This window comes from Hesperophylax consimilis, chromosome 8 (assembly GCF_061612785.1).
Source record: "Hesperophylax consimilis isolate HC1 chromosome 8, BYU_Hcon_1.0, whole genome shotgun sequence".
In the NCBI taxonomy this organism is placed as follows: Eukaryota; Metazoa; Arthropoda; class Insecta; order Trichoptera; family Limnephilidae; genus Hesperophylax; species Hesperophylax consimilis.
This window is the reverse complement of record NC_142843.1, coordinates 37,410,025-37,426,710: the sequence shown is the minus strand read 5'-3', so window position 1 is coordinate 37,426,710 and position 16,686 is coordinate 37,410,025. Positions and strand designations below refer to the sequence as shown.

The window sequence follows — 16,686 nt, the reverse complement described above, 5'->3', positions numbered from 1 at the left end:
ACGTAAATAAAGTAAAAGTTTTGTTTACACAGGAAGAGAAGAAACCCGTTATTCTGGAAGGAAGGAGAATAGAAGAATTTTTTTTTCTTTAAATGTATTAAATAGAATTTCGCAGCACGACTCTTTTTATGATTTTAATTATCTAACTTAGAGATAGTTGAGCGTGTACTTCGAGATGACAAGTTCTGGGAAGAAAAAATGCTTATTAAATTAACTAATTTTTAAATGGATTTCATTCTTGTCGAGCTTATCGATCCTGGAGTCACAAGGTCTATGAATGTTCGTGATCCTCCACATATCTTAGATATTGTATGTAAAGAACGTCAATTTGGAAAGCGTCGTTTAGATTTCGACGAAATGCTATTTATTGAATAATTATTTTCGTTTTTTATATTAAATTATTTTTACTATTTCTAACTTATATTATAATAAATGATGGCCTTTATACAAAAAAGTTGCATCTTATGCTTTTTACATTACATAATTATTTTTTTTATGTAACTTTTTGTTAACGATAATAATAAATATTGAAAATGACTGATATTTTATTTATCTTGTCAATATATTCAGATATAATTATGATCAGATATTATGAAAATGATTCGTGATTGAATACCGTATTGCTTTGACATCTGTCAATGAAGAACACGTCGGTTACGAGTCATAAGTTACTGCCTACCGTCTAGCAGTATGGTTACAGAAATCTGATAAGAATCATAAAATCATGAGCTCCTTCTGCAATAGGTAACGTTTCTATCGAAATTTACCTAAAACATGCACATTCAACTTAATATTACTATTCACATAGTTTGAAAGACGCCCATTATTAAGCATTTCATGTTCAAACCTTACTCATGGGTACCATCTAGTGGATTTCATCGCTGCTCTGACTTCGAACTGTTCGTGGTGTCGCGTGTTCCCCGTTCCAACGTACTTCATTCCTCTCCACCCCGAAATATTATAATATTTAATTCGAAGCGGAGCGCGTGTGAAACTAATTTGCTTCGCCCACTTAAAGCGCGTTCACGCCCATAACTGATATTTTTTTGGGATCTTATTTCGTCTTAATTCAATAATTACTCATCAATATAAAAGGACACAGGTATATTTAAACTCTCTAAAGAAACACATGGTAAAATAGAATCTCTCACTCTCTAACATTGTTAAAATTAACTCTCTCCCTCTCTAAAGAAACGACAGGGTGAAACAGGGAATTTTACATGAATTTACCGTCTTGAACACAAAAGGGGATATACTGAAGATTGCTTACTGAATCGCCAAGGCAGGATGTAGATATCTCGTGCATTTTCGCTCGCGAATATAACCGAGGTACGGGTCCGATAGGCGAGTTAAAATAATGAATCCAAAACATGTTGAGACTGGTATTGCATAATATTAATTACAACAATTATGAGTTTGTTAAAAATACGTAAACTACGCGTGACTTTGTTTTTAGCGTCATGTTGAGAGCTTTAATAAGTGTTTGGCACGGGGCACAGCTCGCACGACGGCGGGTGGCTCTCGACTGTTTTCGAAGCGCGGAGCATTCTGACGCCGCGGCTCGCGATTGTCCACGTGTTTGACCATCTGGCCGCTTGGTCTGCCAGAGTGGGGGTGACAAATGTTGCTACAGGGTGATGTACCTTTTAATGTATAGACGAACACAACGTTCGGTGAGACCTTTTTATACTGAACCGTCACGTGAAATAATTACGTTCAAGGTCGCAAAACACGTAGACAAACTAGGATGCACACACTTGAAGGGGGTGTAATCAAGAGAGAGAAGCAAAGGCTTGTACAGACGTCAGGGAGGATATTCCTACCCCGGATATTTACATAGTCAAAGCCTTATGGAAAAGTTACCTATGGAACTTAAAGAAAATTCATCGCAGAAAGAAAAGTTTGAAAAGTGCAGATCATTACAATGGTGAGACAACTTGATTTGCTACTGCACGCACGACTCACACCTAATTTGGGTGCGGTCGGGTGTTTTTGGTATGCAGAGATTGGAGAGATGTGAATGACGGAAGTGAAGGCGGCAATGAAGTGAAGCTCAGCTTGCAGATGATGATGAGGGCTGCTGGTCTTCTTTTTAATTCAGGGACAGGTTATTATTAGACCAAAATTCTTGAAGTTTACCTGCCTGGTAGACCAACGCAAAACATGCAAAACGTTTGGAGAGAAACAAATTGTGTTCAAGAGAAGAGACGAAAAAAAAAACGTAGTTGGTGAGAGAGTAGAGAGAGTAGAGATTCAATATGCTGACTACACTATGAGTATCCCGAGATTGGGGAGACAAAAAAAATATCACGACTGGCGTGAGGTTACCTATTTGATATACAAGGTATAGGTAGGCGGTTGCACAGTAGTAACACCAAGTTTCTGAAAGAAGTTGGCCTTCCATGGCCGGTGTTAGTGCTTGAGCGATAGCAACTTACGACTTTCAAAATTACAAGAAATGTGTTGATTACCTTGGAATAGGGGTGAAAAGGAGAGATTATTTTGAAGTAAATTTCATAAATAAAGATTGTCTTATAGACAGACAATACGCTGTGTGCGTAGGGTACACTTTCCAGATTCATGAAATTAACCTCAAGGATAATGAGAGATGAGAAAAAAACATGGAGTTAGCGAGAAGGTCTGTTGGTGATTGGGCTGATTCCCCATTCGATCTCTATTAGAGGACGAAATATGGTCAGCCAGCAGGTTTTCCTAACTCCTTACAAATTTACATGAGTTTGATGGAAGGGTGAAGGATGGAGGGTTGAGCAGTGAAAATTGATAGTGACCGAGCTAATTCTCAATTCGATCTCTATGTGAGGACGAAATATATCAACCAGCAAATTTCCTAACTCTTTACAAATATACATGAATTTGATGAAAAGATGAAGGAGAATACACGGTAATAACAATCTAATCTTTCACGTGTATTTGGTGAAAGATTAGGGGTCGTTTTTAATTTTCTACAGTTTGTGAGAACATGACGGACCCTTGCTCAAATTTCACAAACCTGGGAGTTTTTCTTATTCGTCTCCCAGACAACGATTTAGGTGGTTTTGTGTCACTGTCCCGATTAACTCCCACGACACGATACCTCATAAGCAAAAGTGAAGCTGATGGCTAGTCCATGGTCAATGGATAGTGGATGGTTCTTGGGTACGCTGACAAGAAATCCACAGGTATCAATAACCGAAAAAATTGCTGAATGCACAGCTTCATGTTTGTTTGAGCAGAACAAAAATTCTCACTACAATGAAGGACATTTCCCTCAGTGTGATGAGTTTAACAAAAGATCCCGATTAAGGGCGACAAGTCAGGGTAAAATGATCTAAGTCCGGTAGAACAAGTACATAGTGTCAACTTATTTAAAGAAAACAACAACAAGATATTGTATCGTTCGCACGAATCATGGTAAGTATTCTAACGTCTCCACGTCTCATGTAGAAATTGAACGAATTACGAAAAAAAACCCTAGTATTGAAAGGACGGTACAACAGTAGATATTTATAACAATTTAATGGAACAAATTATCTCTTTGGCCACAGCGTATGTCAGCCAGTAAAAAGTAATTATAACGAGCTTCTCGTATCATGGTAGATATTTTAACATTCTCATGTATGGTGTTAGATTTTATAACGATCCCTCGTCTCATGGTGGATATTGTAACATTCTCATGTATCATGAAAATAACATAACAACGTTCAATATTAAAAAAAGTACCATTTCAATACCGGAAAAAAGATACATACACAATGTCATAAACAATCAAGTAGTATGGCATAACCTTTGGTTGGGTTTATGCGTTATGTTGGCAATAATACAAGACATATGCCAAAGGATGTCTTACACAAGACACACATATAGCAGAAGAGACCTTTTTGGTTTTACTAACTCTTTGCTTACAAAAAAGTTTGTAGTGGTTTATTTAAGACCTGATAGGGTTTTACCTACTTAAAACCAAACAAAAAAAACTGGGAAACACACTTGGTGTTGCCAAAATTGCCACGAACACGAATGTTGTGAACTTTATGTTACAAATTTAATACAAAAGGCACCTAGAGACACAGGATGACTTAATATGAGTGACCTGGCTCGGTGTATTTGACAAGGCAAATTAATGCTATTTAAGTCAAAATATAGTACACAATATAACAAATTGGAGTAAGGAAGTTGAGATCTTATGATTTTACATACTCAATGTGACCGAAAGGTGTTATGTATGATACATTGTTATTGATGAGGAGGACAAATCAGAGTTTGTTCTCCTTTACAACAACCTTTTTCAGAATTGACGTGTCAATATCAAATTCTGAAAAAAACAAATTAGAGCAAATGGGAATGTTGAGCGCCATTCAATTTTTTAGGAAAACTGAAAAAACTTTAAACAAAGGTAATTGTGACTTTTATTTGTTACACCTGTGCAACTTGAATCAAATGACGATACCGAACTGGAATTTACACACGCATTATGATTACAAATTACAGGGGTAGAACATTCACCTCAATTGGGTGTATGTTGCAAAGGGCCATTGTTTTATATACGATGGAACCCATTGGAACAAATGTGACGAACAAATGTGAAGGACAATGTGAAGAACAATGTGAAGAACAATGTGAAGAACAAAGAACATGAGAAAAGAAACATATTTACAAAACAATGTTTTACGTGACTTTTTGTGGTAGTTATGACAAAAAATAGTTATGTATTTAGTGTCGTAAGTGTCAGAATGGTAAGACTAACTCCAGGTTAAATTAATGTCCAGGGACGCGACTCCGGGAGCATCAATTGCAGAAAAAGTCTCTTGACTAGAATGATCAGTTCAAAGTTGATCAAAATCATCAAACAATAATAATTATTATTCAATTACAATTTTATTTTATTTTTTATAGTGAATACCTCACAAGAGTCCCAACTGCTCCCGTCTGGAGCCAGTGAGACTATGGCATCCCCAATTGGGGGATGTTGTGAGGCTGAAGGTAAGTGGAGAAGGGAAAGAGGAAGGTGCGGAAGTACCTGGCTATTCAGATCTAGTCACTAAACACGGCTAAAGCCATTTGGAGCAACGTTTCAATTCTGAATGGTGGTCTTACACCAGGGCGATACTGGTAGTATCTTCCACTCTGGAACGTGCCGCAAATATACTATATATTATTTTAATTAATTAATTGTGAAATAACACAAATCAATCAAATAAAATTTATTTGCGCACGCCGGGTTCGAACCCGCGACCTTCGGAATGGCAGTCCAATGCGTTACCACTGGACTATGCCGGCCGTCAATTAGTTTAGTTTATTAGTTTAGTCATCAAATTTATATCAAACACTTATGTATTTTTACATAAATCACTAAGTAAAACAATTAACAAAAACAGATTGAATAGACGCGCGACAAGCCAGTACAATCAAACTAAACGTATAGGAGATCGACACGATACTAACAAAAAACAAACAAAAAATAGATCAAAATCGTATTAGGGAATCCCTATTAACGGGTGGTTCCCCGGATCATTGATGTATTATTATTATCTCTATGCCCCACACACGTAAAATTGAAACTGTTGAAACTGTTGGAAGTTGGAAGACGTTGGTTTCGGTGTTGAAAACATTACCCCGTTGAAATATTAAAGACGTTGAAGATATATTTTGACTGTCGTTGATAAATTTTATTGTCCCTTGGCGCTGCGTATCGGCCGTATTGGATGGGAAAATCAAAAAAACGCGCAGTAGGTACGTACATTACCAAAATACCATTTCAAATTAGGCATAATATCGTTCACGAAGTGTAATCTCTTGACCCTTTTGATTTTACAAGCCAACACTGTTGAAAACAATAGGTACATAACGTAGCTATGCGGCCGACGTTGGTTATTTTTTGTGACTCGTTGATAAATTTGATTGTCTATTGGCGCTGTGTATCGGCCGTATTGGATGGGAGAATTAAAAAAAAAACGTGCAGTAGGTACGTACATTACAAAAAGACCATTTCAAATTAGGCATAATATAGTTCACGAAGTGTAATCTCTTGACTCTTTTGATTTAACAAGCCAAACTGTTGAAAACAATAGGTACAAAACGTAGCTAGGCGGCCGACGTTGGTTATTTTTTGCTTGTCGTTGATAAATTTGGTTGTCCCTTGGCACTGTGTATCGGCCGTATTGGATGGAAAAATAAAAGAAAAACGTCTAGCAGGAGTTACATAACCAAAAGACCATTTGAAATATCGAGTAATGTTGTTCACGAAGTGCAAACTCTTAACCTTTTTATTTATTAGGCAGTTGACTCGTTGACTGCGTTGAATAATATTTGCAAGTAGGTATTATATTTCAACTATTGGCGCTAATTATTTAACAGCGTTGGACGTTGAAACAATATAACTATTGTTTCCAACGGCTAGTTATATTTTGATACAGTACTAGTCCCGAGTAATCCATGTTTTTTTTATTATTTTTTCCGTTTGGTCACTTTTGTGTTTGTTTGGTGAAGTATTCCGATATTCTTACTTTAATTTCATATGTTTACGTAAAATAATATCTGTAAAAAAAACATCCGTTACGGCCAGACCGACTCCGAGGTGATTTCGTTCCGTATTGCCAATATGGATACAAAACACTCAAATGGATAATTTATAAAAAAATAACATTTGGGTAACTAGCATAATATTATAATTCTTCAATAACCTATAATGTATATTGTTATTTTATTTATTTAACTTCTATTTCGACAAATAAATATACAGCAAAGTGATGTAGCGTAGTATATCGAATTGTGTCGGTGCACTAGTGTTGTCTTTTCCCGAGTTATTGATATATTTTATTAGTTTTTTTTTTGGTTTAGTGACTTATTTCGAGTATACCATACTTGCCAATCTTACTAAAATTGGACCAAATTCAATTTGTATACGTCAAGTACTATAATAATTTTCGATTTGGAAGGTGGTTATGGGTACCGCCGCCCCGGGAACCATTTATTGGATAACCTCTGTCATAGGTCACCCCAAGTGGTTCGCTACATTTGGTTACTTGAGCAGGGGTGCCCGGGTTCATGGGGGTGAGGATTGTCTGGGTCTTGGCGATATATGCATCGGTCCGCCAGTTGCGTGGCAAGAGTGCGAGTGGTAAGACTCGACTCCCAATCCGAAATTCGCGAGCTCGAACCCGGCGTGCGCAAATAAATTTTATTTGATTAATTGGTCTTATTTCACAATTAATTAATTAAAAAATGTTTCAAATGAGATTCGCTTATATTGTCTTCAGTGATTAAATGAGATTTTTTGTTTGTTAAGGGTTTTATTGTACAAAATTTTAAATGTTTTACAAAGAGATTATGAAATGTTTTAAAAAGAGAAAATTTATGGTTTAGATCTTTCTCTCGCCGGTAAATTTCTTGGTATGCGACCGTCAATTATTTCTGGTAAAAGGCATTGGTGGTAGAAGTCGTCCTACAGTGGTTCGATTTTTTTCCAAATTGAATCGTCCCTCTCAATTTTTTCATACAGTAAACCTTTAGGACTCCACACAACAAAATAACAGTAATTACGACGAGTAATATGTAACTGGCCTTGTACTTGGTAGAAGTAATTGTGATTCCGTTTTAATGTTAAAGCATTATCTTCAACTTTACAGTAATCAATTTTCTTTTGTTCAATTCCCTCTTCTGGTGACATATGTGCTATATTATAAGGGCATTTAACTTCAATTATAGAATCCTCACCGATGAGGCCATCCGGACTTGCCGCTAAAAAGTTTTTGTTTTCTTCGATAAATAGTCCACAGGCGGATACCTGTAATTTCGTTTCTTTTGTAAATTGCTCTATTGTTTGGTTTTCATTTTCTTTCCCGTAATTTGTGGCCATATTTCCTTTAAACGGCGAGTACACTAACGGGTTTAATACTCTCGCTACTGAAGTTTTTAGCCGCAGCTTACATATTTTTTCAAAGTTAGATGCTGTTAACCTCTTACGCCTTTCAACTACCCACAAATTATTATTGCTTTGGCCCACCGTATTCCGTTCGAGTTCTTTCTTATTCGATGGAGATAATTCTTTGAGATATTCCTCTTTTTTCATTTCAAACAATTCAGGGCCCGCAGATACTTTAATAGTACACAACTTCTGACCCTGTACAAATCGCAAGTGCGCCCTGCTGTCGAATTTGGCAGCCATCTTTGGTCCGGAGCCCCTAAATACCTGAAAAAAACCCTTGACTCTGTGCAGAAACGGGCGGTTAGTTTGATAGATTCCCCAATCTTAACAAACGGACTGCAATCTTTAGAGCACAGGCGTCAGGTAGGTATGCTGTCCTTGTTCTATCGGTATTACAATGGAAGATGCTCTGAGGAACCGGTGCGTAGTCGGGAAACACGCCAAACGCGTGCCCAACATTTGCGCACGGTTGACATTTGTCACATGAGAACGGGTCGCTTCTATGATTCGTTCTTAAGTTCAACAGCTCAGCTGTGGAACGAACTGCCGGCCTCTGTGTTTCCTCCCTCCTACAACATGGGACTCTTCAAGACCCATGTTCACTCCTTCCTCTCCACAAAAAGCCCCTCCACACAGCATCCCCAAAGATGACATAGGCCCTGAGGGAAATTATTTTCTTCAGGGCCTCCTGTGTAGAGTTAATATAAAAAAAATATAAAAAAAAGAGTCAGAAATAATTTCGACTTTATTACAAAACATCAACATCGACTTTTTTCTACTTTCTATAAATAAAATATGCATGTATTATATATATAACGGTGTCCGGAAACTCGTAGTACAAGCGGGAAACTGGAGAATCTACACCACATGGGGAACCCAAATAAACATAAAGTTTTTTGATTTGAGCATTTTCACAAAAAAAAAAAAAAAAAACCAAAAAAAAATATTTTTCGGCTATTTTAGGGTTAAAGTTTTTTTCTGGTGTTTAGGGTTGAACAACAGATGTTTCAACCCTGCAGAGCACAAATATTTTATGATTACACTGGATTAAATGAAGGGTGATTTCAAAATAATGCTTCAAATCCGAGTTTCTTCATTTGTTTTACTTTCAAATAGTTTTAATCAGTTGGGTACTTTGATCTTCAGTAATAATTTATAAGAATTTGATTAAAAAAAAAAAAAAAATCAACTTCTAACTCGATTTACTCGATAACGAAAGCTCAAATAAAAAAAAAAATATACTACGAAATCGACTCCAAATGTGATGTAGATTCACCAGTTTCCCGCTTGTACTACGAGTTTCCGGACACCCATAAATTTTCCGGAAGAAATTCTCTAAATGATAGTGAAAACCCTATCAAAATCCGTAGCGTAATTCAGAAGAACTAAGCGCACAGACAGACGCGGAAAGCGACTTTGTTTTATATTATTTAGAAATTTATACATGGAAAATTATGGGAAACACGTAAAAAATAATATGCAACGCCATATTTTTAGACTGGGAGTTTTTAACTGAGTAGGTACCTACGTTTTGAAACATCAAATTTCCGCGACGCTCCTAGTTTAGAGGAAATGAATGGAAAATAAAAATAATAATTTCATGATTTGGAAAATTGTAAGAATAATTACTATCGATTCCCTAAAAAAACTTGAAAACAACCTATCAAATCACAGATAGGTAACGCAAATTTATAAAGCAGGGTACTCACGTAGAGTGTAGCATGTAATGTATCTGATACTGTATCAATCTGCAAGTGGGTACGGCTCGTCCACGGTAACCGCGTATCCAGCTACGAGCTCCCGGATCCGCCTTTGCGCTCCACCCGCGAGCGGCTCGCAGTAGACTCGTGCCTACGTACTCACTTGATACAGTATCAGATACAGGTTACACGGTTAGGTGAGTACCCTGCTTAAGAGGAAGGTAAATGCTAAATCACTATTTAGATTGATCTTTGCTACGAATCGGTATACATTATGAATACCAAAAAATATACTATGCATAAATTAAAGCTTTTTCTTTCTTTATTATAGATCGGAATTAAAATAAAATTATTGGTTGCGTTTCAAAAAATATAAACGTAAACCACTGATCATTTTGTTTTTTTCTTGAGGTAACTAAGAACTCATATAAGAAACACCTTTAAAAAAATACCGTTTTATGGCTAAGATTATTTTTTATAATTATTATTGACTAACTTTTTTTCATTCATATAAAAATATTCAACAAATAAATAAAACTCACTTTGGCGCTTACGTCAAATATATCCAGACTCCGCTGGTCAAGCAATTGTCGCCTCTATTCGTGGTGATATAAGACGCAAACATTCTAGGATCTGTACAGAAGTCCGCGGAACGTAGCGCGGAACGGAAGTCGGTCTGTGACAGTTTTTTCGACGGTTTTTTCTTGTCGGCATTATTTTGGTTACGAGTATTATTAGTTCTCAAACGGTGAGGGAGTTTTGTGTGATATTGTTACTATTCATGACCAAAATAATATACTTTTTATCTCAAAATACTTTTGAATGTATAGTTTTATTCATTATTTAACAAAATTAATGACTTACTTCTTACAGAAAAAATGCTTTCCGTTTGCATTTATGTTGACTTATAATGCGTTTTTACAGGTCCATAATTTTTTGAAGACGGGGAATAAAACGAAATACAAGTATCCCAATGTTATGTAGGCGAGCTCAGAAAACGAAAAAATAATCTCAGGAAAAGGACATTTTACTGCTAGTAGAAGTAAAATGTCCTTTAACGTCCTTCAAACATGGCTTAGAAAGAGCTATTCAAGAGAAGAAAGTTACTTTTTGGAGGACAAACAAAGATGGAAGTATGAGCATAAATACAAATCATGATTGGTATTTTCAGGTTCAAGGGCAACTTCACATTACGGAAAAAATGTTTGTTTATTTGTTGTATGGAGTCGACGAAAATATCCTTTAAAAACTGAATACATTTATAAAGACGACGATTTCTGGAAAATAAAAATGGAACCCAAATTGGTCCGATTTTATTTACATTGCTTACTTCCTGAAATTATTGATCCAAGAAATAACAGGAATATGCAAATTAGGAATCCTCCTTTTATAGTCGATGCAATCAATGATAAACTAAAAAAAACACTCTCTCAACCTCCAACAAAGCGTAAATTAACATATTCAGAAAAAATACCAGATCCATGTGATGTTGTAGAAGTTACGCCTATAATGCAATCATCATCAATGGAGTTACAAAATGGCATAATTACAGACGATGTGTCATCAACAATTGTTCCTGATTTCAACTCTATTGATATTGAGAATGTTATATCATTTGAGAAATTTTAGGTTTATGAATATGCTACATAAATTCACAATATAAGTATTTTTTGTTTTTCAAATTTTTTTACATTAAAATAAAAGCAGGTATAAGTACATTTTTTTTAAATACATGTAAAGCTAATATGTTCTAATTAGTGGTAATAATACCTCCCTAGTTGAGAAATTATCGTGATTAGAGAGGGAGTACTATTACAAGTTGATATTACATTATATATTTAATAGTTGCTACAATTAACATGTATGTAGAATTATATACTCATGCACTATTTTTAGAAAAAAGAACTTAAGAATTGTTCCTTGATAATTTCTAATACTGGATATTTGTTTGGTAATTTGATTGTTCATCAAAAATTATTTGTAAATTGAATTTAAAAATATATATTAGCAACATTAATTTGATAAAAGTGTATTTAATTTTTTTTAAATAATATATGTAAGTGACATTTCCATGTAACGTATTATTAACAAATATTTTATATGTATTAATAATGCATACAAATAAAATCAATAAAAATATAAACAGTTAGTATTAAACGTAATTATTATATTAATCACTAATATCCCCACAGCTTGAGTCCATCCGGCAGTCATAGCTCTGCCGCTGTTGTCAAAATAAGATTGATAGTAATTGTTCACCAGTTAAAAAGGTATAAGTAGGTATACGGAAGCATTGACGAACGGGGAGGCCTGGTCGGGCGCTTCCTACGTATTGCAGGTAGATAGTACGCGGCTACTGCAATTACTTGTCTCGTGCAGATAAGACCAAAATATGTGCACATTTTATATTCTGTTGGAAGGGGTAGAAACCCAAATATGTTTGGCGTTTATATTCGCCCATTGGGAATGAGGAGACGCTTGCTAAACAAACGCTTGTCAAAGTTATTTGACCATTATTGCATAAATCCTTTGTCTTGAATCGTTGAGTCATTCGAAATATTACCACATAATTGTACTGATTATAATTATCTTCTGATGAGATAAATCTTTTGTCTGTATGTTATCCCTCTTTCACGATTGATTAGGTTGGTACCTACAACAGACCTATTATTACGTAGGTACAATGCGTACAGTGGGTAGCTACCTTTAATTTTCTGACAGCGTAATTTCAAAATATACATTTTTTCCGCATGAATAATGAAATAACATTTGTCCTTTGTATGACCTCGAAGTTGTACGACTGGTTATAATACCAAAAAGTAAATATTTACTATTATTATTTTAATAACTTTGGTAATCAAAGATCAACTCTTTAGGTTGTGATATATTTTTATTTTTTATTATTTTTCCCTTTTTTATCTTCAGGTGTACAAAATGTGTACAGTATGTATGTCAGTTTATTTAAAACTGACTGTCCTTAAACGGGGTTTTCTCCTAGTTAGACAGATAAGACATTTTCAAATGTTTATAATAACCGTACCTAAATAAAATAAATAAAATAAATAAATGAACATATATTTTTAAATGATGTTGAAAATCAAACCCTACCATATTATAATGTATTTTATTAACATTCGAAAAACAACAAGTTGTTTTGGACGCCGAAGATTTACCTGAGATATATTTTAAAAATTACCAAACAAATTGTTTATGGTAAATTGTGTAATCCGATGATAATTTCCAGTTTTTATTTTTATTTCCGCATTTTTTTTTAAAATTAAGAATAAAAAAAATTCCCCTATTCTCAATATATACAAAGCTTAATTTAAAATGTAGATTCAAAAGGACATAGGTGTACCTAATTATAATAATGAAAGGTTACAACTCTGTACAGTATTTTCTTTGAGAAATACATTTTGTTAAAAAATATTGCCGGGATAAAAAAAAAAACTTTTTCTTTTTACACGACAAAAGTGTTATCTAATCTACCCATATATTATATGATTATGATATGATACAAAAAATGTCAACGTCGATTTTTTTTTAGATAACATACATATATTTATTTATATCAATGAACAAGTTGATATTGAAATATCTACTTCGGTGATGAACTTGACCCTTAACCAACCTTAATTATTTGAAAACATAATCATTATGATCCATCATGCAACGCAAAACGGCAATGTTGTGAATGTTGTTCACAGAGAAAAGGGTATATTTATATCTGATCCGGTCTCTGCATCACGATGCGTCAACGGAGTGTTTACATGTATATCTGTCAGACTGTAACTAACCTTCATCAGGGCGAATCTCTGATCATCGTCCAAGTTGAGGCTGGTAGCTGGCACTGGCGGCATTTTGCACAGGTATTTGAAGAACTCTCACAACACAAAGAGAAGACAGTCGCGAGATATTAATGCTTGACTGGATACAAAATACGATGCATAAACTGTTTGCGTTATAAACAAAAGATATTTCGAACCAGGCAGACAAGACGCGAGACACAACCTCTCACCACGCCATAAATAAACCAATCACTAGATTGATAACTTCGGCCTTTAGTGGGGAGAAATTTTGTCCACTGATGACGTCACATCCAGAATTGAGGCATAAACAAACCGCTCAGCAAAGTAGAGGAAAGGAAAAAAAAGTGCGGCCATAGACAATATGATCTTCCCTAGGTAGGCACCTAGGGTAGATAATATTGTGCTATTAATCACCCTAAAATATTATTTTAAAAATAAATTTTAGAAATGTTAACAGATTCTCTCGGAACGACAAGGCTTTTACTCACAAAGTGCGGTCATGCGAAAATGAGCTATAAGGTATCTTTCCTTACGGCACATTTTCTCAGGACGGCGCTTTGGAAGTTGAAAATCTGTCGTCCCGAGGCCGTCGTAAAATAACTCAAAATTACTTGTAATTTGAATTCCACTAAGGAAAAACATTTTCAAACAATGATTGTGCTTTTCTACGACAGCATTGAATGTTAACATTTCTCTGTTTATCAGAAAAATGAAAAACTTTGTTACATGTTGTAAAGTATTTTTTATTTTATTTCAGTAAGATAACAGAAAGAAACAAATAAATTTATAAGCACAAAACACATTTTAAATATTTACGAAGTCTGCGACTGAAGCTTTTTCTGGTTTAAATATTTATTTGAGTCGCTAATATTGTTTAAAATTATTAAATATTTCAATTTGAGGATTTAGTCATGAAGTTATTCAAAAAATAATATGAATACAGAAAACATGAGCACAAAACGCATCTTAAATTTGTACCAAGTCTGCGACTAAATCTTTTTCTGATTTAAATATTCATTTGACTCGCTAATATTGTTTTAAATTATTAAATATTTCAATTTGAGGATTTAGTCATGAAGTAATTCAAAAAATAATATGAATACAGAAAACATGAGCACAAAACGCATCTTAAATTTGTACCAAGTCTGCGACTAAATCTTTTTCTGATTTAAATATTCATTTGAGTCGCTAATATTGTTTTTAATTATTAAATATTTCAATTTGAGGATTTAGTCATGAAGTTATTCAAAAAATAATATGAATACAGAAAACATGAGCACAAAACGCATCTTAAATTTGTACCAAGTCTGCGACTAAATCTTTTTCTGATTTAAATATTCATTTGACTCGCTTATATTGTTTTAAATTATTAAATTTTTCAATTTGAGGATTTAGTCGAGAAGTTATTCAAAAAATAATATGAATACAGAAAACATGAGCACAAAACGCATCTTAAATTTGTAGCAAGTCTGCGACTAAATCTTTTTCTGATTTAAATATTCATTTGAGTCGCTAATATTGTTTTAAATTATTAAATATTTCAATTTGAGGATTTAGTCATGAAGTTATTCAAAAAATAATATGAATACAGAAAACATGAGCACAAAACGCATCTTAAATTTGTACCAAGTCTGCGACTAAATCTTTTTCTGATTTAAATATTCATTTGAGTCGCTAATATTGTTTTAAATCATTAAATATTTCAATTTGAGGATTTAGTCATGAAGTTATTCAAAAAATAATATGAATACAGAAAACATGAGCACAAAACGCATCTTAAATTTGTACCAAGTCTGCGACTAAATCTTTTTCTGATTTAAATATTCATTTGACTCGCTTATATTGTTTTAAATTATTAAATATTTCAATTTGAGGATTTAGTCATGAAGTTATTCAAAAAATAATATGAATACAGAAACCATGAGCACAAAACACATCTTAAATTTGTACCAAGTCTGCGACTAAACCTTTTTCTGATTTAAATATTCATTTGACTCGCTAATATTGTTTTAAATTATTAAATATTTCAATTTGAGGATTTAGTCATGAATTTATTCAAAAAATAATATGCTTACAGAATTCATGAGCATAAAACACATCTTAAATGTGTACAAAAAACTATAAATATTCTTACGCAGGGGAGCGTTGTGTTTCCGTGTAGCGGCTGAATTACTGCCGCTGGGTCCCACAGGAACAGGAACACTGATGTCTGAAAACAAAATGATCTTAGTGGTCAAAGGAAAGGAAGAAAAGATCTGCATATTGGATAACAAGTAACATTGAACAGATGTTTACCTTTGTAATCTTCCATGATCTTTTTGGCAGAAGGAACACACCGCTGGTACCCGGTAAGATGTTATCAAGCTCTGAAATAAACATATTTATCGGGTTAACCAAAGTTTGTGAACTAAACATATCATACTTTTCCTTTTCAAGTAACATTAAACAGATTTGTACCGGACGGTGTGTACCGCTCTCGGCGGCCGCTATTTCATAATGGTCGAAGCGCGGAGCGGGAGCTTGGTTTTAGAACTTACGTGGGGCTTCGATACCTCGAGTCCCGCTCGCCCCCGCATCGCTTCCCCTCACCGCAAGCGCCCGGCTGGCCCAGGCGACCGCCCAGGACCAATCAACGCGCTCCTAAGCAACGTTGTACGGGGCAATATTTTGAATTGATGATTTATTGAAATGTTTAGACTAAATTTGAGAGAGTTCGGCCGTAGATATTACGAAATAAAATACATTGATAAAACGGCCGGACTCTCCTTAGCATAACTAGATAATAAGAATTTGTGTAAAATTAAATATAAGAAAATTAATTACGATTTCCCCTGAATATGTTGGGCCGGGGACCCCCACACTGAATGAATTATGTACAACTGATTAATAAATAAAAATGCTAGGGAGGAGTGGTTAGGATCGATTAAGAGAGCATAAAGAGTAGAGTAGTTCTAAAGGTTGTGACCTCCGCTAATTAAATCATAGCGGACGTCACAGCCCGCGGATCATCAACAACCCGCGAATGAAGGCAGCGCGTCGACCCCGCCCTCCCCAAAGTCGGGAGAGGGGGATTGCACAATAAATACGGCGCGCCAGCCTTCAGCTCTCTCTCTCTGCCTTGGACCGCCGGAGCTACTCTACTCTGCTCTTCCCGACCACTTCTCTCTGGATCTGAACTTGGATACTTCTTTGACTTGGCTCCCCCCTGGATTTCTGCCCCTGCCTGCCTCCTCCCGCACCGAGGATAAAGCAGATT

At 35.0% G+C, this 16,686-nt stretch overlaps 1 protein-coding gene across 1 annotated transcript in view; it reads right to left on the bottom strand.

The window, feature by feature from the left end:
- Positions 1-13,638, bottom strand: part of LOC149421998 (uncharacterized) — a 130,476-nt gene extending 116,838 nt beyond the window's left edge. Inside the window, exon 1 of the mRNA XM_089634642.1 lies at positions 13,419-13,638. Within this exon, the coding sequence (XP_089490768.1) occupies positions 13,419-13,481 (63 nt within the window). The 5' untranslated portion in view covers positions 13,482-13,638. The remainder of the gene's footprint in view (positions 1-13,418) is intronic.
- Between the last annotated feature and the right edge of the window lie 3,048 nt (positions 13,639-16,686).